A 24,963-nucleotide genomic window follows, 5' to 3' on the forward strand; every position below is an offset into this window, starting at 1 on the left:
AGAAGAAGAAGAAGAAGAAGAAGAAGAAGAAGAAGAAGAAGAAGAAGAAGAAGAAGAAGAAGGAGGAGAAGGAGAAGAAGAAGAAGAAGAAGAAGAAGCAGAAGAAGAAGCAGAAGAAGAAGAAGAAGAAGAAGAAGAAGAAGAAGAAGGAGAAGGAGAAGGAGAAGGAGAAGGAGAAGGAGAAGGAGAAGAAGAAGAAGGAGGAGGAGGAGGAGGAGGAGGAGGAGGAGGAGGAGGAGGAGGAGGAGAAGAAGTTGGCTTGTCGGGCACCTGGCTGGCTCCTTTGAAGGAGCGTGCTACTTTGCTACTTTTGATCTCTGTGTTGTAGGTTCAAGCCCCACAGTGGGTCTAGTAGAGATCACTTAAAAATAAAATCTTAAAAAAAGTTGGCTTGTCAGTCTATCCTGTTTTACACATCTGTATGTATCTAAACGTGTACAAGTATGTATGCATATAAATGCTCATGCATAGGTTTCTTAAAATAAGTTTTAAAATTGCAAAAGAGAATATATGTTACTTTTCCAAATCCAGAAAATACGGATAAACCAGAAAAAGAGAAAGAGAGAGAGAGAAGCAGAAGCAGAAGCAACAAAAGAAGTTGACTACTTGGTATAACTTGGTACATGTCTTCTAGAAGGTTCTTTAAAATTATGATAATACCAGCTAGCATTTGTTAATTTATGTGCTAGGCACTGTTCTAGGGGCTTTATATGTATTAATTCCTTTAATTGTGTGAGATTGGTTCTATGACTAGTCCCATCACACAGATACATAATGGTGATGTTAAGCAACTGACTTAAAAGTCACACAGTAAGTGGCAAAGCTGGGATTTGCACCCATTCATTTGTGCTCCAAGCATCAAGCTTTTAACTGCTACACAATAACGTCTCTTAAAGAAAGATACGTAATGTATATTTTCCCCCAAAATGGATGAAATGGGATTTTATTTTATTTATTTATTTAAAGATTGTATTTATTTATTTGAGAGATAGACTGAGAGGACAGAGCATGAGAGGGGCGAGGGGAGAGGTCAGAGGGAGAAGCAGACCCTCTGCTGAGTAGGGAGCCTGATGTGGGACTGGATCCTGGGACTCTAGGATCATGACCTGAGCCGAAGGCAGTTGCTTAACCAACTGAGCCACCCAGGCACCCCTGAAATGGGATTTTAATACAGACTTTGTTTGTTTGTTTGGAGAGAGACAGAGAGAGAGAGAGAGCGAGCATGCAAAGGGGGGGGGGGGGGGGAGGACAGAGGGAGAGGGAGATCTCAAACAGCCCCTGATGCAGGGCTTGATATCATATCCTTGAAACCATGACTGGGGCCGAAATCAAGAGTCAGATGCTTCACTGACTGAGCCACCCAGAAGCCCAGTGTTTATACACACAGTGTTTAAAAACAGCTCCGCCCCGCCCCCAATCTAAGATACACTGTGGAAAGCTGAAGGCTTCATGCTGAGCTCACCTTCCAGGTGATCACCAAATTATCAGGCTCAGATCCTAGTCCTTCCACAGCCGTGGGATTTGTATCAGGTTCTGGAAGTTAAGCAGCCACATGTGTGTAAGTTTCGGTCTTTTCTCGCAACAGTGGAAGACGTCTCTATTTCATTTCCTGTCACAGAAGCCCCACTTTACCTGCGGCTTTAGTCAGATACTGTTCCGATGCCTCACTGGGCAGGCTCCTCCCGAGGCTGTTCACGGCCATCACTCGGAAGGAGTAGTTCACGTAAGGCGACAGCTTCAGCTGGGCTGTGGTCTGCATTCCAGAGACCTCGGTTTGGTGGTGCCACAGCCCTGCCTCGTGCATTGCATCTTCATATTCGATGATAAATTCTGCCCACGAGACACACACACACAAACCCAAGACAGTGAGGTCAGCCACCAAGGGCAGGTTTGAGGATACCGAACACAACGATCTAACAAGAGTGGCCAAACATGAGTTATTTCACCTTCAAGAAAAATTCTGTAAGAGCATTTTGATTTAAGAGTTCTATCAGTATCTATTGGGGTGCCGGGGTGGCTCAGTGGGTTAAGCCTCTGCCTTCAGCTCAGGTCATGATCTCAGGGTCCTGGGATTGAGCCCCGCGTCGGGCTCTCTGCTCAGTGGGGAGCCTGCTTCCTCCTCTCTCTCTGCCTACTTGTGATCTCTCTCTGTGTCAAATAAATAAATAAAATCTAAAAAAAAAAACAAAAACAGAGAGAGAGAGTTCTATCAGTATCCTCAATATTTAGGGGGTGCCTGGGTGGCTCAGTGGAATAAGCCGCTGCCTTCGGCTTAGGTCATGATCTCAGGGTCCTGGGATCGAGTCCCGCATCGGGCTCTCTGCTCAGCAGGGAGCCTGCTTCCCTCTCTCTCTCTCTCCCTGCCTCTCCAACTACTTGTGATTTCTCTCTGTCAAATAAATAAATAAAATCTTTAAAAAAAAATAGTATCCTCAATATTTAAGCATGCTCAGTAATATTTAGTACTCTTTCTCTGGAATGCTGAGTTGAGTTACTTAAAACTCTATTTTTATTTTTTATTTTTTTGAATTTTATTTTATTTTATTTTTTTCAGTGTTCCAAAATTCATTGCTAAAATTCTATTTAGATGTGGTCTCCAGATCCTTAGGAAAGTTTCAATATATGAAAAGATAGTCAGGGTTTTTTGTTTGTTTGTTTGTTGTGTTTTTTTTAATAGCAGGAGAAATTAAAGATTGTGAGATACTACTTTCCATTAAACAGACTGGCAGCAATCAAAAGTTTAACATACCTTTTGACTATTACGCAGGGAAACAAGCATTCTCCTACTTTCTTTCTGGGGAGGGTAAATTGACACAAGTTCTACAGAGGACAATTTAGAACATCTCATGGTAATCAATTCAGATAGCCTTTGACTGAGGAATGATAACTCCTACCAATGTATTTCGAATACATGTGCTCATGTATACGCTCAGAGACACAGGAGGAAGAATGCACATTACAGCACTGTTTGCAGCTGAAACAAGCTAATTGCCAGCCATGTAAGTGTTCATCACCAGGACACTGATCACATAAATTATGGTGTATCCACATAGTGGTATATCCTGCAGCTGTAAAAACTGAAGGGGGCTCCTCCATATGCCTCTGAAATGGAAAGGTTTCTGAGCTTCATTGTTCAGTGTAACCAAGTAGGGTATAGAACAGTGTGGAACACTTGGGTAAGAGGGCAAAGATGGACTGTAATGTACACACCTATTTGTACGTTTGAATATACATGTACTCATCCCAGAGTGTACACACTGACAGCACTGGGGTCTGGGAGAAAGTGGCAGAGAGAGGTGGGAGGAAGACTTACTTTTCAGGGCATGCCTTTTGCATCTACTAAAAATCTGTGGCATGTACCTGTTTTACCCTGGTTTAAAAAACCAGGTATTTAGATATTTACTAATTGCCTATAATGTGCCCATCTGCGGTGATATGAATTACAGACACAAAGACAAAGTAGAATGCTCTGTGTTGCAGTGCTTCAAAGCTAAGTAACTTGAGTCCTGTCTTGGAGCCCCTCTTTGATTCATACTCTCTGGAGTTTTGTTGGCTGTACCTTTAGAACACACAAAATCTGACCACAGGTGAGTGAGGTACCTCCGTCCCTGTTGGCCCTATGCCAAGCCACTGTTCTCTGTCTCTCGTGTGAATCACTGCAAAGCCTCCCAACTCATGAGTTCCCATATTTTCTCAGTGTCTCAGTAATTTTCTTCATGGTTCCCTTAGGCCAAAAGAAATATCTAACATTTCCATGTAAGTAGTTAGGTCCATACAACTTAATAAATACTCATGTCTTCCCAACTTACGACCTCTTTGGCACTGCTTCTTGAACCTCGTGAAGAGATTGGCCACCACGTTCCCCACTCCCTGTTACACACACACACGGATTTTCACGTGGTCCTTGTTTTTTACCATAGCAAAGGCTTTGCAGGAATGGCATCATCTCCATACAGTACCACTGTATGTGGGTACATCTCCATACAGTACCACAGAGCATGTGGGAGCGGAAAATTGCCTTGAGCTTGTATTTCATGTGGCGTCTGGCAGAGGTGACTGTTTTTTAAACATCAGCATTTAAAAGTCAAAAACTGTAAACATGTCCAAACTCACCCTTGTGAGTTTGCTAAGATACTTCACAGAGAACTGTGGTCCTACCCAGTCTCCCTCTTCCCCCTCTTGTTCTTCTAGAGACTATTTTTTTTTTTAAAACATTTACTTACTTATTTGGGAGAGAGAGAGTGCGCATGAGCGGGAGGGGTGAGGGGAGGGGGAGAGAGAATGTCAAGCAGACTCTGCACTCAGCGCAGAGCCCGACTTGGGGCTCGATCTCACAACCCTGAGATCATGACCTGAACCAAAACCAAGAGTCTGACACTCAACTGACTGCTCCAGCCAGGCTCCCTAGATCATTTTCAATAGAATAGTCAGAGTGATCCATTAATCACTCCTCTACTTAAATCCCTCCAGTGACTTCCAACCCTGACAATGGCCTCCAAGGCCTGCACAGCTTAAACTCCAGCCCTTGGTAGGTGCAGGAGCTTAGGAAGAGCATGGTCTCATGTGCACACTGAGCAGATCCTTCCGAAAGGTGCCGCAGAAGGAGCCTGCTGTGAGCACTCCTCGTGGAGGTTTCTCTTCTGAAGGGAGACCTGAGCAGTGTGTGTGTGTTCTACACATACATATGCTTTTACAATGTGTACAGTGTTTTACATATGTACCCCCATAGAATGATATTATAGAAAACAGCATAATATATTATTATTAATTTTATTTTATTTGTGGCCTCAGCTCAAATATAAGCTCCATATGGGCAGAGAGTTTTGACTGTTTTGTTTTAGAACAACGCCTGCTACATAATAGGCATTCTATAAATATCTGTTGAATGAATGAATGAATGAGTAGAAATGCTTTGCAATCTAATGGTATCATTTTAGTATAGGTACAACGAGTCTCGACATGTCCTAACCAGCTAAATCTGGCTATTATATTGAATTGACTGGAAGATTCAGCACGAATGAATGAGGGTTCTGATCAAGGACTGAAAACGCAGTTGAGGAAAGAACACCTCTTAATAACAGAAGATGGAGAGGAGGTTTTTGTTGAATTTTCAGTGGAAGTATTCTGCTTTGCCTGTGGGTGCAGAAAACCAACACACATATCTCTTTGGAGTAATCTGAGGTCAGAAAGGAATGTAGCTTCCTTGCAGCACAGGAATGAGCTCATAATATATTACGGGCATGTGATACTCTCTCAAGTAGCTGTTTAGTTTTCAAACACCTAAGCACCTCGGGAGTCTAATTTTATGGAGCTCTTCCAGCATCCTTACAGTGGCCTCCCTCCCCCGACTCTGCTCCCTAGGCTAGCGTCCTGATGGCCAGGAGCGGAAACTGTGGAATGTGCCTCTTTTCACAGGGGTTGATGGGAGGAAAGAGGCCCACCCTGGAAGGTAACATACCTACTGTCCACATCCAGCCTCTGTGACTAATTGTGGGTCCGCAAAATCACTTTAGTCACCAAATCTCAGTTTCTTAACATACATGCTGGCAGAATGGTGCCAGTTCCTCCCGCATTAATGGGCAAAACAAACAGCTCACAATGAGTCATTCAACTATGGTGGAGATTTAAGGTGATTCTGACGGATCGCATACAGAAAATGCAAGTGTATTTGCTTAGTTAACATCTTTGGCAACTAAGTGGTGTCCTATCCCAGAGGCTGTAACTGGGAATAACTCAGGCTCCGAAGAGAAGACTGCGATAGATCAACGTTTTTGTTGTTAGTAATGAAACAGAATGCCAGAAAATCTCTCTGTAAGGACTTTCAATTGCATGTGATAAAGTGCTTCGGAAATGGTCCTGAAATTTATCAGTGACCAAGACAAGGCTATGACGTACTTGTGATAGGGCTGTTGTTGTCGTTGCCTGGCGTCCACGACAGCTGAACACTTTTGTCGAGTTGATCTGTCAATTCTAAATCAAAGGGAGGATTTGGGACATCTGTAGATGGAACACACATACCACAGTTAACCATCCATCCTTATGATACTTCCTAATGATACTCTTCACAGGGGGGGGGGGGGGCGGGGGGGGAGCATCTTAAAGACACAGCACACTTTTAATGGGCAATGAGCATGCATCTGAAATGAAACGGGAGACACTGAGGTTGCTGGGGACACATGAGCACACCCAAGACAAAATATCAATGAGTTCTGCTTGTTCCTTTTTCAAATGAAACCAAATCCCTTGTGACCAAAACCAGTGAGGTGGGCACACATGGTTCACCAGCACCCTCAATGTGTCTTCTCATAGACATGAAGGAGCACAGACAGAAGAAATAATACTGAAGCTTTAATTCTAATAAATGAGAGACAGAGAATAGGAAATGCCAGAAGACCGATACAGGCAAATATAACATACTGCTCAAGAAGACTTCGTTCTTTCTGAAATGCGTGCATGCAATTACAGATTTTGGAGCTCCTGGAGAACACTTCTATTTTTGGGAGAATTCTAAGACTGAGTAGCCCTCAGCATGCACACCTCATGCAGATGATCAGTACAACAGTCGAAAGGGCACATGGGGACATGGCATGTTTATTCTCAGAGGACACTAGGGGACAGACACCTGTTGGGACAAAGGTGTCCCAGGAGCATGTCTGCCTCTTCTAATGGTACGTCTGAGATCCAGAGAGTTAACATTTCCCTCTGGACTCTTTTCTGACCTTGCTCTTGGGAGTGATTGTGGCTCTTAGGGAACTAGAGCCCATATGAAAATACGGGCACTTCTTCCCTATCAGTAAAGAAAGAGTGAATGTCTACCAAGGGACAGCTCTTCTATATCCTGACTAATGATGCCATGTAAAATCCAGCTGAGTTTTATGCCATAAAATTAATTTTAATTTTTGTACTTACAAGCTGAATAAAGATGAGGGTTCTTTAGTCAAAAAGAGTTCTGGAAATAATTTCTGATTTATTTTCCAGGCTCAGAAAAATCACACAACCTGGAAGTGCCTTCCTTTAGTGATTTATGTTTTTTTAATGCAATGAGTTGTTTATCTCTAATACAAAGGCCACATGTTCTAAACATCCATTGTTTTCCTATGTTAATTTATGGAAAATGGAATCCCCAAACGTTTATGTTTCCAAGACAACTTTTAATAGACTAAAATTAAAAACTACTCTGTGGAATGATCTTTGAGATTTTTTTTTTTTTAAAATTCTGGAAACCGTGGAGGACAGCTTTTGAAAAAGCACGATGCTATACAAGGAAATTATACCAAAGAGGACTTTTATCGATTGAAATGACTTTATAATAACACATGAAATATTTAGCAATGAGTGGTATTGCATTCAGTGAAACATTCCCGAGCTCTAATGAAGAAATGATTTATGGCAGTAAATGAGCAACAGAACCGAATGCTGGACAGAGCCCTCATCCTTAAGGCAACACAATCAGTGATGTGGTAGAGAAAAGGGAAGAATTAAATTTTTTTTCTTTTTGCACATGTGAACATGTTTGACAGAAAAGAGAAAGAAGACTCATATTAGTTTACCGTAAGTAGGAGCTGGAGTTGGAGTAGGAGCTAGAAAGGACATTAATATAAAGGATTTTAATCAAAATTAGTCATGGAAAGATATAAGATAGCACAAGAAGACAAAGACCGACTGTGATTAAGATTCTAAAACCAAGCTGTAAGCTTAGTTGTGGGACACGGCATTGATAAACATGCAGTAACAATGTGGTGGGGGTTGGGGGAATCCTTCAATCTTAAATCAAAGTACACTATTTCTCCCGATTTTCTTATAAAAAAAAATCACTATTACGCACAGCCATCATTTTATTCCAGCGCTGCTATAATAGTATATTGACACTGAAATGACTGCCTCAAAGGCATCTCACAAAGAAGAAAAATGCAGGTATTTAACTCCCCTGCAGAACTGTGGAACTGTAACAAGCAAACATTTACTCTGGACAGTTTTCTTTCCGACCTAACACAAGGCAGCCAGGGGGCTGGGTGCGTTTGCATTCTTACCAACAACGCTCAGCACGGCACTGGCAGAAACGTTGTCGAGAGTTGTGTTGGCCACACACGTGTAGGTCCCACCATCGTTGTCCCATACATCAGCCACCACCAAGTGGTCTTTGTCCACAGTGAACCTGTCAAGAGAACAGGTTCAGAGCAGCTGAAACGGACACCCGACCACAGGTGACGGATGCTTGCTTTCCTGGCATGAAAGAAACTCTGTGAATTCGAAACAGAGAGAGAGAGGACAAACATTTGTGGCTCATTAGAGCAGAAATCCAAAAAATACGTCTCACTTCGATCATGATGAAAGCTGGAAGACAATTAGAATGGACTAGAAGCTTGGGTTAGAAGGGATGTCAAGTCATTTCAAGCATGCCCTCGGAAGGTTACGCTCTTTCCTGAAGACCAGAGGGGCACCAGAGAGGGGGTTGGGGGAAGCTGTAGTCACCCTCACCAGTAGGCTTTCCTGTGGCTTCTGCTGCTACGAAACATCTGAACAGCACTCATCCAGCTCCATTTCTAACAAAGCGTTTATTTTAAAATAATTTATCACTGACTGTGGAAATTTTGTGTCATTTTGGCCGCATGCATAATCTCTCATGGGAGAAAGTGAATGCAAAGAATATTATCGACTTTATCACAAGCAACAGGATGAGTTAGGTTGGCAAGCACCACGGAGAGTTCTCTAGGGGGTCACTCGCCAGCATGAGAAATTACTCAGTAGGTCAAAAATCCATGTAAATAGGATTCGTGCATGATTTTAATGAGGATGCGTAAATCATTCACAGTCTTTGCAGGGTATTTCCAAGTTAAAGCTTTAGCCACCTTCACTCCATAGTCATTTCTTCCTATTTCCTTTTCATCGTCACCAGCTCTGATGCTACAAATAAAACTGGTCAGCTGGGGGGGGGGGGGGGCGCCTGGGTGGCTCAGTCAGTTAAGCATCTACCTTCAGCTCAGGTCATGATCTCAGGGTCCACATTCTGCCCCCTGCTCAGCGGGGAGCCTGCTTCTTCTCCCCCCTTGCTGTTCCCTCTCCCTCTGCTTGTGCGCTCTCCTGTTCTCCCTCAAGTAAATAAATAAAATCTTAAAAAAAAAAAAAGCCTGGCCAGTGGGAAGCATAGAATTAGATGGAAGTCCTCGGTATAGAGGAGAAGGTCACATAGTTGATTTTGCTTTGTTTTGTTTTGTTTTGTTTAGGGGTGGTTAAGCTACATGCACTGCTTAGGCACACTTGCAAGCAAACCACAGGGGCCATTTCCACCAGCACAGGGCATTCCTTCCACTAGGAGGCCATGCTGGTAGCCTCCGTGACCGTTAAGCTTCCTGTAGTCAGCTCCATACCTATTCCTTCAAACTGAGGCTTCACCCAGTCTTTTCTTCCATTCCAAGTTCAAGGACCGCAACATGTCTATGCTCTTTTAAATTTTTACCTGTTCCCCCGCCCCCTTTCCACTGGCTTCAAGTGATCAAAAGAAAATTCCCTATTTGAATGAAAACCAGTGTCCTTTAAAATACCGACAAGGACTTAGGTGCACTCTGCTGATTAAAGCGATCGCATTTCTGCTTATTTGTAGAATGGTAATGAAAACATCTGTCGAGACTTCACTGTACAAGGTAGAAAACAATGGAAGTCATCCAAGGCCTGAAAGGTTTTTTTTCCCATCCTGAATTACATAGGAGCCCAGCACACAAAGATAGACAAACATTCTCAGGGTCTGATTTCAATAACTCGATACCTTTTTAGGTCTGCACATTTTGGGAGAAAATGCACTTTTGTGGGGGGGGGGGAGACCAGATTTCACAAACTTTAAAAACACCACCAAAAAGTCACTCTACAATAAACCGTTAGTTCTGAGCAGCTCAAAGAGGCAGAGAGGAGAAAGGAAGGAAATGATCTTCAAGGGGAGCCTAGGTGGCTCAGTTGTTAAGCGTCTGCCTTTGGCTCAGGTCATATCCCAAGGTCCTGGGATCGAGCCCTGCATCAGGCTCCCTGCTCAGCGGGAAGCCTGCTTCTCCCTCTCCCACTGCCCCTGCTTGTGTTCCGTCTCTCATTGTCTCTCTCTTTCTGTGTCAAATAAATAAATAAAATCTTAAAAAAAAAAAAAAAGTAATGGTCTTCAAATACCTTCCGTCATTGGGCAGCTCACCACTGTCCTTCAGCCACGTGATGGTGGGGATTAAGGTGTGATCGTGTTTCACCTTGCATTCGAAGGACACCGTGCCCCCTCTTTGCACAACTGCATATTCCGGCTGTTTAATGATCCTTGTTGCATCTGAAATTTAGCTATTGTTATCCATTGCCAAAGTTGAGGAATTTGCTCAATGTCACGTCATACCTGAAAGAACTTCATCACCTCCACCTTACCTTTGATTTCTAAGTGAACTTCATTCTTTGCCATTCCTAATTTATTCCTTGCAACACATGTGTACGTTCCCGTACTGTCCTTTTGGGCCACAGGAATTTCCAAAGTGCCATTTTCATGCAAAACATAAATATCTTCACGAAGGGCACTACCTTTAGCTCCCTTGAACCTTCATTACAGAAATTATCACAATGGGAATAGGAAAAAAATCATAATTTGAAGTCAGACATAGATTGCCACATTGGAGATCAACACACGGTCATTTGTGTTATAGTATCAAGCTCAGAGACGTTAGAATCTGCAAAAGATCTCCCGGATTGGATGCCTGTAAGTCAGTGGGATCCATGGAAGGCAGGAGGTAAAACTGGGACATTTCATGAGAAATGGTGCTTGATGAAATAAGTCAATCAGAGAAAGAGAATTATCATATGATCTCTCTGATAGGAGGAATTTGAGAGGCAGGGTGGGGGGTCGTGGGGGATGGGGGGAGGATAAAACAAGATGGGACCAGGGAGGGAGACAAACCATAAGAGACTCTTAATCTCAGGAAGCAAACTGAGGGTTGCTGGGGGCTGGGGGTGGGGAGGTAGAGATAGGGTGGCTGGGTGATGGACATTGGGGAGGGTATGTGCTATGGTGAGTGCTGTGAAGTGTGTCAGCCTGATGATTCACAGACCTGTACCCCTGAAGCAAATAACACATTATAAGTTAATTAAAAAATTCTTTTAAAAAATTTAAAAAAAGGAAATGGTGCTTGAAGCATTAGGATGACAATATGAAAGACTTCACTTATAATTTTCTGTATTATATTCATATTTAATACATACATTATTACCCATTCTATCTCCACATGGGTGATAAAATAGGCAAAAAGATCTTTTCGGCCTTTTTCTTCCCCTTGGGACATATTCTTAGTCCCTCTGCAGGCCACAGTTCTAAAGCCAACTCGATACGAAGATGTTTGATTTGAATTCTAAAGAGATTTTTGATTCATATGAATCGGAAAATATTCAGGGGAGAAAACCAACCACGCATGTACGTCAAGTATGCGTCCGCTCAGCTTCCTGGTTACTGTCCGATAGAAGGTGGGGATGGATAAAACCGTCCGGCAAAGTCGACCTAAAGGGGAACCTTGCGACCTCACTAGGACACCAGCTGCCCAACCACCACGCTTCTCCTCTCTGCCCCTGAAGTGGAGACCTGGGGAGACTGTCCTTAATCCCACACCTGGTTTGGTGCTCACATGAGCCCGGCTCCAGGTCTGGTCCCTGATGGACCACCAGGAACTGAATGTTCTAATTTTCTTTCGCTCCTTCCTTCCGAGCTGCTGCCCGTCCTCGCCTTGTGCCTCCCAGCTCAGGCTAAACTAAGCAAGCACCTCAGTCCCGAGCGGGGATGGTTTGATGGGAGGACTGAAAAGACATGAGCGAGCTTGGCCGTATCCCTTAAATTTTCAAAAAACATACTTTTTCCCATGCCGCCCGCCCCCCGCCGCCCTGCACCGTGCCTGACAAGGCGTGCGGCTGCATACCTTGTAGGTGGAGAACTATTCAGCACCGAGCGAGGAGTGAATACATCGCTATGAGTGAATTTAATCATAATAGTACGATGGAAACTGCTCTGTTGGAGAAATTGAAGGCTTTAGCAAATGTAAGTATTAAAGACAAACAGAGCTGTGGCTTACCACTCAACGGTCGGCAGAGGGGACCCAAAGAAGGCACAGTCTAGTAAAGCAGGCCTGTCTGTGATGACCTGATAGAGTGTATTTGCAGATGTAAGGATTCGTGGTGGCTCAGCTAAAAAAAGTTGAAAAACGTGAAGTAAATGTTAAAATAAAACCAACATTTAGGCCCACCCTGTATTTTACTACATTCGAAGGCCATTCAAGTTTACATTCCGCATAACGCATAGGTCTCTCCCCCATGTTCTCTGTCAGGTATGACACCACCAGCCAACAGGCTGGAGAAATTCAAGTTTTCTCCTTCTGTCTCATACCCCACATCTCATTTTGCTCAGGCATGCGGTTTTAGTGATTTATTTATCTAGATGTCCTACTACCCTGTGAGTCCCTTGCAGGCAGGGAAGGGGACTTTTATTATTTTCTTCCCAGAAACTAACTAGGTCAGGGTCTGGCACAAAAATAATGGCCGAGTACATCTTTGTTAAGTGATGGGCCCATCCTCATCCCGGGGTTATGAGGGGGGTGGGGGGTAAGAGTGGTGACAAGCACACAGCTGGCAGAAAACAGTAGTGTGCGGACACCCGAAACACAGAACCAGAAATCAGAACTGCCTCCCCAAACCCTAGCAACACGGGAAGTGTGCTCAGCTAGGCGTGGGAGTCACTGACCTCCATTTTGAGCATGAAGGAAACATGCCAAGGACTGGTTGGCTTCCCGACTATGATTTCATTTGAAAGGGAGTCTGCTACACGTAAAGAGTTGGCATTTAATTCCCCGGCACCACGAAAACAAGTCTCACATACGATTTTAATACATTTGATGTTTTGGTGGTTTTGTCCAGTATGAGAAATGGAATGTTGACATAAACGAACCATTTCACACAGAGGACCTGAATAAACATTTCTCCAAAGACCTATAGATGGCCAAGAGACACAAGGAAGGGTCTGCATCACTCATCATCAGGGAAATGCAAATCAAAACTACAACGAGATATCGCCTCACGCCTCTGAGAATGGGCAAAATCAAGAAGACAAGAAACAACAGGTGTTGGCGAGGACGTAGAGGAAAAGGAACCCTCGTGCCCTGATGGTGGAGATGTAAACTGGTGCAGCCACGGTGGAAAACAGCATGGAGTTTCCTCAAAAAATTAAAAATGGAAATGTCATCTGACCCAATAATTCCACTATGGGGTATTTACCCACGGAAACAAAAACACTAACTCAAAGAGACAGATACAACCCTGTGTTCACTGCAGCATTTTTTATAATCACCAGGACAAGGAAGTAACCTCAGTGTCCATAGATAGACAAATGAATAAGGAAGGTGTGTGTGTGTGTGTGTGTGTGTGTGTATGAGAGAGAGAGAGAGACACTACACAGCCTTAAAAAGGATGAGACTGCTCCATTTCAGGTAACCCGGATGAACTGGATAGTATTATGATAAGTGAAATTGGTCAGACGGAGAAAGACAAAACCCATGTGATTCCACTCATATCCCGTAAGTGGAATCTAAAAAATAAATAAATAAATAAATAAACAAACAAAAAGCAGGATCGGAACTCTAAATAATGATGGTTGCCAGAGGAGACCGGGTTCAGGAGTTGGGCAAATGGTTGACAGGGAGTGAGAAAGACAGACCTCCGGTTATGGAATGGCTAAGTCCCGGGAATAGAGCAGGGTACCAGGAACACAGTCAAGGACACTGGAGTCGTGTCCTATCAGGACAGCCAGCAGTTACACGTGTGGTGAAAACAAGTGTCACGTGTGCACTTGTCAGATCACTAAGCTGTACACCTGAAACTAGCATAACATTGTGTGTCAACGACACTCAAAAAACCAAAACAAAAAACCAAACGTTTCAGAAGATGCTTGAGTCTACCATAGTATTCTAAATGTATTATTAAGAATTAATAAATAGAGGCGCCTGGGTGGCTCAGTCTGTCAAGCATCTGCCTTCAGCTCAGGTCATGGTCCCAGGGTCCTGGGATCAAGTCCCGCATTAGGCTCCCTGCTAGGCGGGGAGCCTGCTTCTCCCTCTCCCACTCCCCCTGCTTGTGTTCCCTCTCTTGCTGCATCTCTCCCTGTCAAATAAATAAATAAAATCTTTTTTAAAAAAGAATTAATAAATAAATTTACATATGTGACAAGGATAAAGGCCAAACATCATGACTAATGATTTATTTTCTAAAACTCAGAATGACATTGTTGAACTTACCAGTTTTTCAGGATGGAATAGCAGAAACATTCAGTTACTAATAGCAGATTAATGTTACTTTCCTTTTGAGGGCTTAACAATTAGCCTAACCCTATGTGGACCGAGCAGTCTATTTGATTACATCTACAGTGAACAATTGGCCACTATGAAAGTTGCATTCCGAAAGAGCAGGAAGGCCAGAGTACCATACCCTTTAGGGTAAGGTCTGTGTCTTACCCATCTTCTTACACCCCATGCGGCATCCAGGCCTCTGTGCGTCGCACACAGTAGAGGCTTGCTACGTTTTTGCTGAGAACAGCAGCAGTCACTAACCGAACCTGCCATATCTTTAATAAAGGGAGAGCTTACCCAGCACATTTACAAATGCATTCGCCAGTAAATATCCATATTCATTAGAGGCGTTGCACTGGTACACGGCACTTGATCTTTCTTGAACATTTGAAAAGATAATGGTATCGCCGTCTATGTTTCTGCTGGGGTCATCAGGAGCAACTGTTTGGGTGCAAAAATATAAGGCATCTGTTTATTCTTCTCTGTGTGAGGTCTTAACGCTAGTAAGTAGAACAGAAATACATGCCGATTGAGGTATATGTACTAAGAAGGAGGAGACTGAGAACCGAGGCAGAAATCCCTGTTTTCCCTCCTCTGACTTTGGTTATCACTTCTCAGCACATTATGCTCGATATTCATTCAGTCCTAAGTGGACTGATTCTGTAAAACTGAGTATTATTTCGAGAGGTCCAGGGGAAAAAGCACAAGTTAGGTGAAAACAGAAGTACACATTTGGGTAAGTGTTGCCTGTTCACAATGAAACCGTGGTTCTTCACGAGGAGGGGAGTTAATTCTCAAGGGAGACAGCAAACGCTAGTCCAAAATAGAGAAACCCTTTAGCCCAACTGAACCTGTGTCCTTAATGAGCTTCTTTTTGAAATAAATAGATAAATAAATACAGATAAATAAGTACATAAAGACATCTAGGGGGCCAATCATCAAATGTTTAACTATTCATTTTTCTGTATCAGAAATTCTTGAGGCTGAGGCAGAAACAAATCACATGAAATTATGTATTTTTCCGCTAAATCGCTCAAGTACATTAAAAAAAAAAAAAAAAAAAAAAAAGGTCAGGACCAGGACTGATCCTTACCAAAGTGGAAAGGAACAGGGTGAGCAACGTGTGAGAATTTAGTCCAGGTCACGCCCGGTGGCGTGGAAGTGCTGAGTTCCTGGAAATGAATTCCCGTCTGTGAGTGCTAAACCACAGGCTGTGACCTCACCTTGCTTTAAAAGCACACTCAGAGGGCCGAGAGAGGTATCTGCCTCAGCACGAGGCTCAAAATCAACACGCCGTAATCGCACCCTTTCCCTCAAATCTCCGCTTGCAACTTGACCCACTTAAGAAGGCTTTGCTTCCATTCCAAACATCGTACTTGTCTCTTTGATGCCAGGAAAGGGAGGTACATCTAAGACATAGTTATCACTGCATGGAGACGCCTTTATCCCTTGCAAATCTCAAATATTTGGTTCTTCTGTGGCTAATTAACTCCCTTGAAGACCTAACGGTAAACCAAACTATAGTTATTCAGCCTTGTCTTAGTAGTCCCGTTTTCTCGGGTTGCTGGAACAAGGAACAGAGTTAGTGCTTAAAACCGCATTAATTTACTGTCCGACAGTTCTGTATGTGGCTGTCCCACGCTCCAATCGAATCAATAGCTAATTTCTAACATCGCCTTAGACACTCCAGTTAGTTCGTCTAGTGGTAGGGGAATGCCCGGATCCTTTGGCTCGGCTTCTTAGCTCATCTCTGCTGTCTGGGACTCGAAATGTTTCAGAATGCCTCCAACCAGAAAACAAATACAAGTTCTGATTCCTTTAACAGGGTAAAGATTCCATCCGTGCATGACAGCGGAGGACAGAGATGTCTCACTGGCCTGGGAAGTGAACCACAGCTGCGGCAGATGGCCAGGTACCCCAAGAGTATGGTATACTGGGGAGCCACCCACATTCCTTGTCCCAGACCCCAAGTCTAGTATCCCTGGGCCTGTCTGACTCACCCACTCTCAGTGATGTCCATCCAAGCAAGGCTGATGGAAAAGAGCAGGGTTTCCAGAATCTCTATTCTCTGTCAGTTACTCTCAGCAGTTTGGGACCCAGCACTTGGGCCATCGTTGCTGGGTCGCTTTGAAGGACTCTCGGTGCCCAGAATTCTGACTGCACCTCCGCAGACACGCGAACAGTGGAGGAAGAGAGGGCAACACCTGGGCAGAGCGCGAGCCTGAGTCTCTGGGGGTGTGAGGACAGCTCCGCACATTCCGTGAGTACATGGAGCTCTTAGAAGTCACACCCCACGCGTGGTGTAATGGGTAGAGAGCTCTGGGTTTGTACGATGAGAAAGTTCTGGGGATCTACTCAACTGCAGTGTGAATATACTTACACTGCTGAACTATACACTCAAAAATGAGCAACATGGTATATTTTGTGTTACGTGTTTTTATATTTAACTACAATAAAAATACATCACCATGAACTTTAAGACCAGCTCTACGAATGAGGCCAGTAGGACAATTTCCCTCAGTGGGAGTCATGAATCACAACATACACCATCCTAAGGAGCTTTTAGGTAGCCCACCCTTGCATTTTTCTTTGCCATCAACTCTTTTTAATGTTATTCGTTACCGAAAGGGCATCAGACTGTGTCTGTCTTATTGCTGCTTAATGGAGAAATCTTCAAATATTTATTTCTTGGCAAGGTGTTTAGGAAAAAAATAAACTCTTTAGGTAAGAATAGTGAATAAGCTAATATTTCTCCATGGGGGCTGGGGCTACATTTTCCTTAAGCGCTTTCACTAAAGAAAAACAAACAAACCCAAGCACCCACAGTGACATACGGCAGCTCAGCCGGGTGTGGACAAAGACGAAAATTACTAGTGCAGAGCTACTGGAAGTCCCTCAATTCTGTGTGCTGGCTGCTGGGTAGGAGTGACTGACCAGCAACCCAGCCCCAGGTATCCAAAGGAATAATGATTGCTTCTGGGAATAGCAACTCCGTTTGCTGTAAATGAACAACAGAGAAAGAAACCTGAGAATGGAATCATCACATCCAATTTGAAGCTCCAAAGGTAAGGTTCAGAACTGGGGCAAGAGCCTTCCAGCAAGACATTCTTCTATTCTAACTGTCCTGACACACCTGGCCAGACCTGGAAGTGCTTCCAACATTCAGATAATGAGAGTAATAAAGAGTGCCACTTAGGTTGTATAGAGCACGATGCATTTAAAAAATAATTTTATATTTATCACATCATTTTATTTCCAAAGAACTTTGTGCAATGGATTTGGGGGTCGGGGTGCAATGGAGTAACTAGAAAGTGTTGCTGTGCGGAGAAGAAAAGCCAGAGACCAGAGCACACAGTGGTACAACATGAGAAGAACGCTCAGATTTTCTGAGACAGTCCATTTTATAAACATCTCCTTGAAATCTGGACGTTTGGCCATGATGTAGAACACATCTCTGGGTGCAGAGATGAATCTCCTTTGTCTACTTATTCTATCCCTCATAAGGGGATGCCCATGGAGCCCTCTGCTTTGGAGAAAAGGCAGAAGGGAGATACCTTGGTGGAATCAGGAATGTTCTGGACTGTGCCGCCATCCTCCTGGCTGCAGAAAAGTGGCTGTTCCTGACCCTCACCCTCAGTAGCTGCCTCTCAAGGTTTCTGCAGCTTCTTAGGAAAAGGTGTGGTGTCCATGAAGCTGGTGCTCCCAGCTAACTTCTGGGGCCTACACAAGGCCCCCCGGAAGGTTAGGAACCCTTGCCATGCCAATTCCATCCACCACATCCTGCGGCGACTGTGCTGTCCCTCGCCTAGCCTGCCTCTCTGCCTCCCCCAGCCCCAGTGCTCCATCACCGCTGGAGGCATCTGTGGAGTCCACGGCTCAACAAGCCACAGAAGAGAAACAAGCCCATCTCCCGTGCCTAGAGTGGTCCCCAAACCTCAAAGGCAATTCGATTTCAAGGTCTCCAGATTCACAGGCTAATTATCAAATAGGATGGAAAGGGGAGAGGTGCAAAGCTCTTCAAACTGCTACTGATTTTTTGACCGTTTTCTTCCACATTTCCTCCTTAGGTTGGAGCGGGGGAGGTCAGTATGAGGTGGGGGGAGGGAGGCTTCACTTTGAACTTAGCTAATCAAGGCTCAGCAGAGTCTGTAGATAGATCAGCTGCTGGGGGTAGGGGTGGGGCACAGGGCCCACTCCTAGAGTCTGTAGCCCAGGGTCTGCAGAACACTGTGCAGAGAGCCCTGACGGTCCCCACCAGCTGCCAAAGCCCATCACCTGTGAGCAAAGAGATCCCCCCACACGAACACATGAACTCTGAGCAGGCCACCAGATGCAGAGGAAGCCACCACTCGCAGATGCTGCACATCACCTTGGTGTATGAACAAATTTGGAACCCGGTTTGGGAGATTTTGTTCTAACTTTCTGCTCAGGACCTAATCAGATGATTTGGGGTTACGGGGGAAGGGCCTAACTTGTATCCCAGGACCACCGTCCTGCGCACCACCTCTCCCAGGCAGGCTGTTCCCAGCTGGTTCCGCCCCCAGATATTTTATTTAAAGGGGAGTGTCCATGAGTGCACTTCAGAGCCCTTCACAGAGCTGGAGCAACAAGGCTCCCTGGGAGGCACCGCCCATGCCTGGTTTGGTTGGATCACAAGCTGAGCAGATCAAAACGGGAGATCAGCTCATTATCTCATCTCCGAGTCTACTTGTGTCGCTGACCCAACTTGGTCTCAATTTCCCCTACTTCGGACTGGACCAAGTTCTGGCCATGGAGCCCCAGCGGTTTATCTTTTTCAACCTTCCCTGGCTCCCGGGTTTTCTCCACTGGGGGATGAGATGGGCGGCCCCTCCCACTTGTCAGTCCCATGGAGGCCAGATCTCAGGTGCCAGGTTAACCCTCCCTAAAGGGCGCAGACCCTTTCCTGCCATTCTGAATGCGTTCCTGGGAAAATCAGACAGTGCACCATAAAACTTCTTTAGGTCTGGGCTGTATCCTCTTTTCTCTGTTTCCACTCATGGCAACAGCTTCCCAATGCACAACCACTGGGTACTCTCTGCACTTCTTCCTGATCTCAATCATGGTTAAAATTGGGAGCAGAATTACCCAAGCTCCAATTGCTGGCCTCTTTGCAATCTGTATTCTCCCAGGAACGTAATTTCCTTTTACAGTAGACACAGGCTGCCTGTTTTAGATGACTATTGTACAGTGTGACACAAACAAACTCCTAATAAAATTCATAGAACAGGGAGCTCTTCCTTGGTCTAGACCTGCCATTGCGAGACCCAGATGGTGAGACACAGGGACCGAGCCACTGAAATCTGCCAGCACTTCTCAGATCCATTTTAGGGTGAAGACTATTTCAGATAAGTCGGATTAAAGGAGCTTTCAGTTATGTAGAATTAGAATCCATTTTTGATTCTGGCTTGGGGGCAACGAGGAGCAAAGCTGCTCTACTTTGCCAACCTGAAGTCTGTCTATATGGTGAGTCAAGAATCCCTTTGCTAATTATTATGTTACCGGCTGGAGGGTGAGCCCGAGTCTAGGTTTTAAACAAAAGCCAATTTTCTCTCTCTGGGTTTAAGAGAAGGTGTGAACTCCAAGAAGGAGAAAATGGGCAGAGTCTCCTGCAGGCAGCAGCAGGTGGGGGGTGAGGTGGGGGAAAGAGAGCTGGTGGGTTCTCTTTCTTAGGAATCTGAAAGCAGGGAGGGGCACTATCTGGTTTTAAGTTTGTTTTTCTTTGCCATAATCCTTAAGCCTTCCACTGTCCTCAAGCCTTAAACAGGTTTTGTAAAGCTGGGCTTTGCTGTGATTTAGAAGATTAATGGACGGGCCTGTGGCCACACCTCGGGGGCTGTTCTGGGCAGCGTGGTGGCAGGCTGGAGAAGCTGGCTGGGAGAGAGAGAGCCGTGAGTGGTCCAGAGAAGGCGGCCGAAGAGGTGGCCCACAGCAGCTGGGCCTGGGTCAGTACTGCTCAAGGTGAGCTTGGCGTACCTGGGGAGGGAAAACTAATCAAAGACCAAGGGTCCTGCAATACAATCATGGTCAGAGGCTACCTTCTTCTGTGGATATTAAATGGGATGGTGAGGGCAGCAGGGTGGCTCAGTTAGTTAAGCATCTGCCTTTGGCTCAGGTCATGATCCCAGGGTCCTCCGATAGAGCCCTGCATCGGGCTTTCTGCTTAGTGGGGAGCCTGCTTCTCCCTCTCCCTCTGCCTGCCATTCTGCCTACTTGTGCTTTCTATTTCTCTGTCAAATAAATAAATAAAATCTTAAAAAAAAAAAAAAAAGGGATGGTGACCTCTGAAGACCAGAGAACTTGGGGACATCTGGACTGTGCTTAGGAATGAAAACTCTTTAAATGACCACAGCCGTGTCTCTTATTCCCGTCACAGCCACTGGCTCTATACCTAGCCTCCCCAACATGTCTCCTCCGACTCCTGTGACATTTCCACAAAACACTTGACATTTGGAACGGAGAAGATCTGAACTCTCCAGGAATGTTTCTTTCTGACCCTGTCATTTTTCCTAGGATCCATGTAAAAAGACCGGAAATATCACCAAGTCCTAGTCAACACACACCATCACATTTAAGGACACAAACTATTCTATCATCAGGAATATTGAGAGGTAATAAAATAAACATTCGAAGGTAATTCGGTGCCTCTTTTTAGCTCACACATGGCTTCCTTCCTCACCACCAGTGATTTTATTCCATTTGTTCCCTGTTGAGACGCAGCTATGCTTGGAAAATAGGTTGCAACCACAGAGCCTGTCAAGACAACTTACTTTCTATTGGGACTCCATTCGATAACCAGCTAATTCTGGGCTTGGGGTTGCCATTAGCTCTACAGATCAGCCTCCCGTCCTCTCCTGGGGACAGCACAAGGTTTTGAGGTGCCATGATCCAGTACGGAGCCGCTTTATGAAAGAAAGGAAGAGAAAAACCCCCACAAACATTTGAATCATACAAGCATTCTAGCAAATTTAGTATACTGAACTGTTTTAATATCAAAATAAATATTTAGCAAAACATGTGTTAGCCTCATTTTTAAAAAAGTAAATAGTATTGTAAGTGATGCCTCAAAGAACACTTCAGACTTTCAAAAGACTGTTTCTAGAGCCTTTTGATATAAAGACCATCTCATTTTACATTAAATTAATCAGACGTTAAAAAGGTAACAGATTTGACTAAGGTTATAGAACGACTTACAGTACACATAGGCTAAGGAACATGAATTTAAATTCTGAGCCCTGTAGAATACACATAATTATAAAACTGGGAAGGAAGTTAAGAAACTTCGCATTTTTGAGAAGTTGTGGAGTCAGTATGGAGAATTCCCATGAGGCCCTCAGCCAGCTCTCTCCAATGTTCCCTTACATAACCATGGTACAGTTATCAACACAAGAAATTAACAGTGGTACAATATGATTAGCTAAACTACATCTTTTTCTACCCATGCCTTCTTTCTGTCCCAGGACCATCTCCTGGCTACCACATTGTCTTTACTTGTCTTGTCTCCTTACTTGTTTCCTCCAATCTGACAGTTTCTTGGTCTTTCCTATCTTTCATGACCTTGACACTTTTAAAGAGTACTTATCTGTTATTTCATAGACTGTCGTTCAACTTGGGTTTGTCTGGTGTCTTCTCATGATTACACTGAGGTTTTGGGTGATGGATCCCTCTTACTGCATCATGCTGGGGGATACACGATACCAACATGACTTACGACTGCTTATGCTAACCTTGAACATATGGTAAGGTGATATCCGCCAGGTTTCTCTGTAAAGTTGCTATTTACCTGCTTTCCATAGTCTATTCCCTAGAAGTGAGTCACCCAGTCCAGCCCACACCCAAGGGTAAGGAAATTCAGCTCCCTCTCCTTCCCAGAGAAAAGGTGAAGACTTTGTGAAAATATGTTAAACCTGCTTCCATAATTAATTTTGGGGGCTGTGTATGTGTGTATGAGAAGTACTTTGAGGCTAAGTGGATCCTCTGTTTCTCCTTAAACCTTCATCTATCTTTCCTCACTGGCTCTTGCCTGCAGGAGTTATAACTGTGGGATGCTCATGGTGATTTCCAGTTTCCCTCCTTTTTCTTACAATTATTCATTGGAATTCTATGAGGAAGGTTTGAGGGAGAGAATTTTTGACCTGATTTAGATGCGTTCTAAAGAGCAATGAGAAAAGATCCAAGGGGTCAGGACTGTTGATACAAATTTACATTTGTTATTAATTGAAGTTTAAATCAAAGGCATATTTAATTGAAGATTTACAACTTCTCGTGAGAGCAAGAGCCATGCATTTGAAACAACTGTATACCTTTAACTGTGACAGAAATGGTATGATAGATAGCTCCCAGTGGGTTTTTGGCTATACACTGGTAATTTCCAGAGTCAGCTTCTGAAACCTGAATGATTTGCAGAGTTTTCTTGAAGTTCTTATAAAATGTCCGGTTGATGGGCAGGGTTCCATCTTCTTTTATCCAATAAATAATTGGGGTAGGCCTGATAAGATAAATAAATGATATTATTAAAAAAAGAAGTTCACCTTGCTGCTTTTGAGGGTGAATCTTCTGCAAGTTGGTAACAACTTCTTTGTCTAAAGATCCTGAAGAACAGAAAGACATTGTAACTAGCCTCACACTTTTATAAATAATGCTCAGATCCCTGTATTGAAGTCTGTCAGCCAGCACCATCACAAAGGCAGTGCCATGTTAATACATGGCACACCGTGACCTTGGACTTCCCTGACACAATGAGCAGGCTAGCCTAGGTGACTTTGCTAAAGGGACCTCATTATTGTCTTCAAAGTTCTGATCAGTGAGGCACACCTAGAAAATTTTACATAAACGAATATGTCAATCAAAAGGCTTACTATGAAATTAATGATATTGAGTTTATCTTTTAAATCAGCTAGAATTAAAAATGCAGAGAAAATGCTGATATACGAATTTGTGCCCATGAACTTTTGCACACATTTCCCTAACAAATGGAAGAATTTTGATCTAGTGACTTTAGAAGATATTCATGAGAGTAAAATAAAACTTCACTGGACACAAATATTTACTAAGCACTGAATTCTGGACCAAGCATTGAGTTGTATGTTGGGAAGAAAAAAAAAAAAAAAAAAAAAAAAAAAAAAATGGCCTAAGAACCTCAGAAAGATCACAATATTTGTCCTTAGAAATTCAAACGGGGTTAATTGGTTGATTATAGAATTGCTTCTGGTTTGTGTAGCTGAATAGAAATAATTGAACATATTTCTTTGATGAAATACCTTCTAAAATGAAACCTGTTGGGAATATAAAAAGAGGTAGAAAATGTAAAATCATTTTCAAAAATGGAAGATATGAGACCAATGTGGTATCTGATACCATATTCCGGTGTTTCTTTTTAGTCAGATAGTCTGCACCTCACATGATCTGAAGGTGAGTGGATCATGGGGATAGAAGCATGAGGTCAAACTAAGCCATGGATTGTTCTGGAAGCCTGCATACTTCTCCACTGAGTAGTTATTAAGAATTAGAAATATTACGATTCTGTGAGTCTTACAGCTACAGGTCTGTAAATGATAGACTCCTCAATTTTATTTTTACACCATCCTGTGGTTTTAAAAAATTCTTTTGGAAGTTTAATGCAATTTCCAAATACCAACCATATTTTAATTTTTACATAAGAGACCCTTCAGGGGAAGGGGAATCATAAAATTGTGAGAATGGGTAACTCTGCTCCCCAAAGGTTGGAGGTTAGTAGATTAAACCACTTTCTAACACCATGATGTATGAAAATTGCAAGGGGTTGGGGGTTTGCTTTTAATTCTAATGGGAAAGATATATACTTAATATATCTTTAAAGGGGAACTTCGCTAGTTTCAGTTACTTGAACTGAGTAGTGTGTGCTGTGATTTCCTGACGGGACCAGCAGAGGCCTCCACGTGTCTCCTGCAGTAAAGCCATTCCTAGAAGTCAATTCTGGGAAGGAACTCGAAACTGTTGCATTGCCAGGTCAAGGACAGTGCAGCTCAGAACATGGGATCATAACAATGTTTCTGAGATTCCATGCAATGTTTCCAGCAAATGTGCCCACATCAATAGTACTTGCTCGGTGCCAGGGCTAAGAGGGGAAGATGTAGAAACTTGCTTCTGACGGGCACCTAACATAATGGTTGTCCTTGTATCTGAGCTACGCACAGATGAGTCATCTGCAAAGAAGCCAGGCTTGTGACCTGCCTAGAGGAAGGAGTGGAAGGGACAGGGTGTTCGTTCTGAGGCTAGACCGTAAGAGGCCTAGGAGGCGATGCATGTACTTTTGTTGTTCGGAGAATAAGCTGGGGCTAGACGGCTAGAGGGACAGGAGTCACTCAAGGCCAAGAGCTGTCGAGAAGCCCCCCAGAACCATGAACCCAGAGTGGAGCTTCCCAGCAGAGGCATGAGCAGGCTCACTCTAAAACGTCCCGCTCTAGCCTGTTACAGCAACTGCCCTGCGACCTGGGGCGAATGATTAACAATAAATAGCTATTGTTTTTAACCCGCTAAGTTTTGAGGTTGTTTGTTACGTAACAGTAGTGAAATAAGACACCCTAATTGTAACCATAGCAACCACAAGGGGATTCCTGATACTTATTTC

The 24,963-nt window shown here is 43.8% G+C and overlaps 1 protein-coding gene across 20 annotated transcripts in view; it reads right to left on the minus strand.

Annotated features, from left to right (window-relative positions):
- Window positions 1-24,963, minus strand: part of NRCAM (neuronal cell adhesion molecule) — a 266,933-nt gene that overhangs the window by 31,952 nt on the left and 210,018 nt on the right. For 13 of the 20 annotated variants that reach the window (XM_059397053.1, XM_059397062.1, XM_059397056.1 and 10 more), the window contains 11 exons: window positions 22,658-22,842; window positions 21,125-21,256; window positions 14,634-14,777; window positions 12,075-12,186; window positions 10,393-10,559; window positions 10,153-10,300; window positions 8,031-8,155; window positions 7,551-7,580; window positions 5,896-5,997; window positions 1,633-1,830; window positions 1,463-1,533 (listed from right to left, as the gene is read on the minus strand). In XM_059397053.1, the coding sequence (XP_059253036.1) occupies window positions 1,463-1,533; window positions 1,633-1,830; window positions 5,896-5,997; window positions 7,551-7,580; window positions 8,031-8,155; window positions 10,153-10,300; window positions 10,393-10,559; window positions 12,075-12,186; window positions 14,634-14,777; window positions 21,125-21,256; window positions 22,658-22,842 (1,414 nt within the window). The remainder of the gene's footprint in view (window positions 1-1,462; window positions 1,534-1,632; window positions 1,831-5,895; window positions 5,998-7,550; window positions 7,581-8,030; window positions 8,156-10,152; window positions 10,301-10,392; window positions 10,560-12,074; window positions 12,187-14,633; window positions 14,778-21,124; window positions 21,257-22,657; window positions 22,843-24,963) is intronic. The other 7 variants (XM_059397071.1, XM_059397068.1, XM_059397067.1 and 4 more) reach the window with 1 other exon arrangement.

Source organism: Mustela nigripes, chromosome 4 (assembly GCF_022355385.1).
Source record: "Mustela nigripes isolate SB6536 chromosome 4, MUSNIG.SB6536, whole genome shotgun sequence".
Classification (NCBI taxonomy): Eukaryota; Metazoa; Chordata; class Mammalia; order Carnivora; family Mustelidae; genus Mustela; species Mustela nigripes.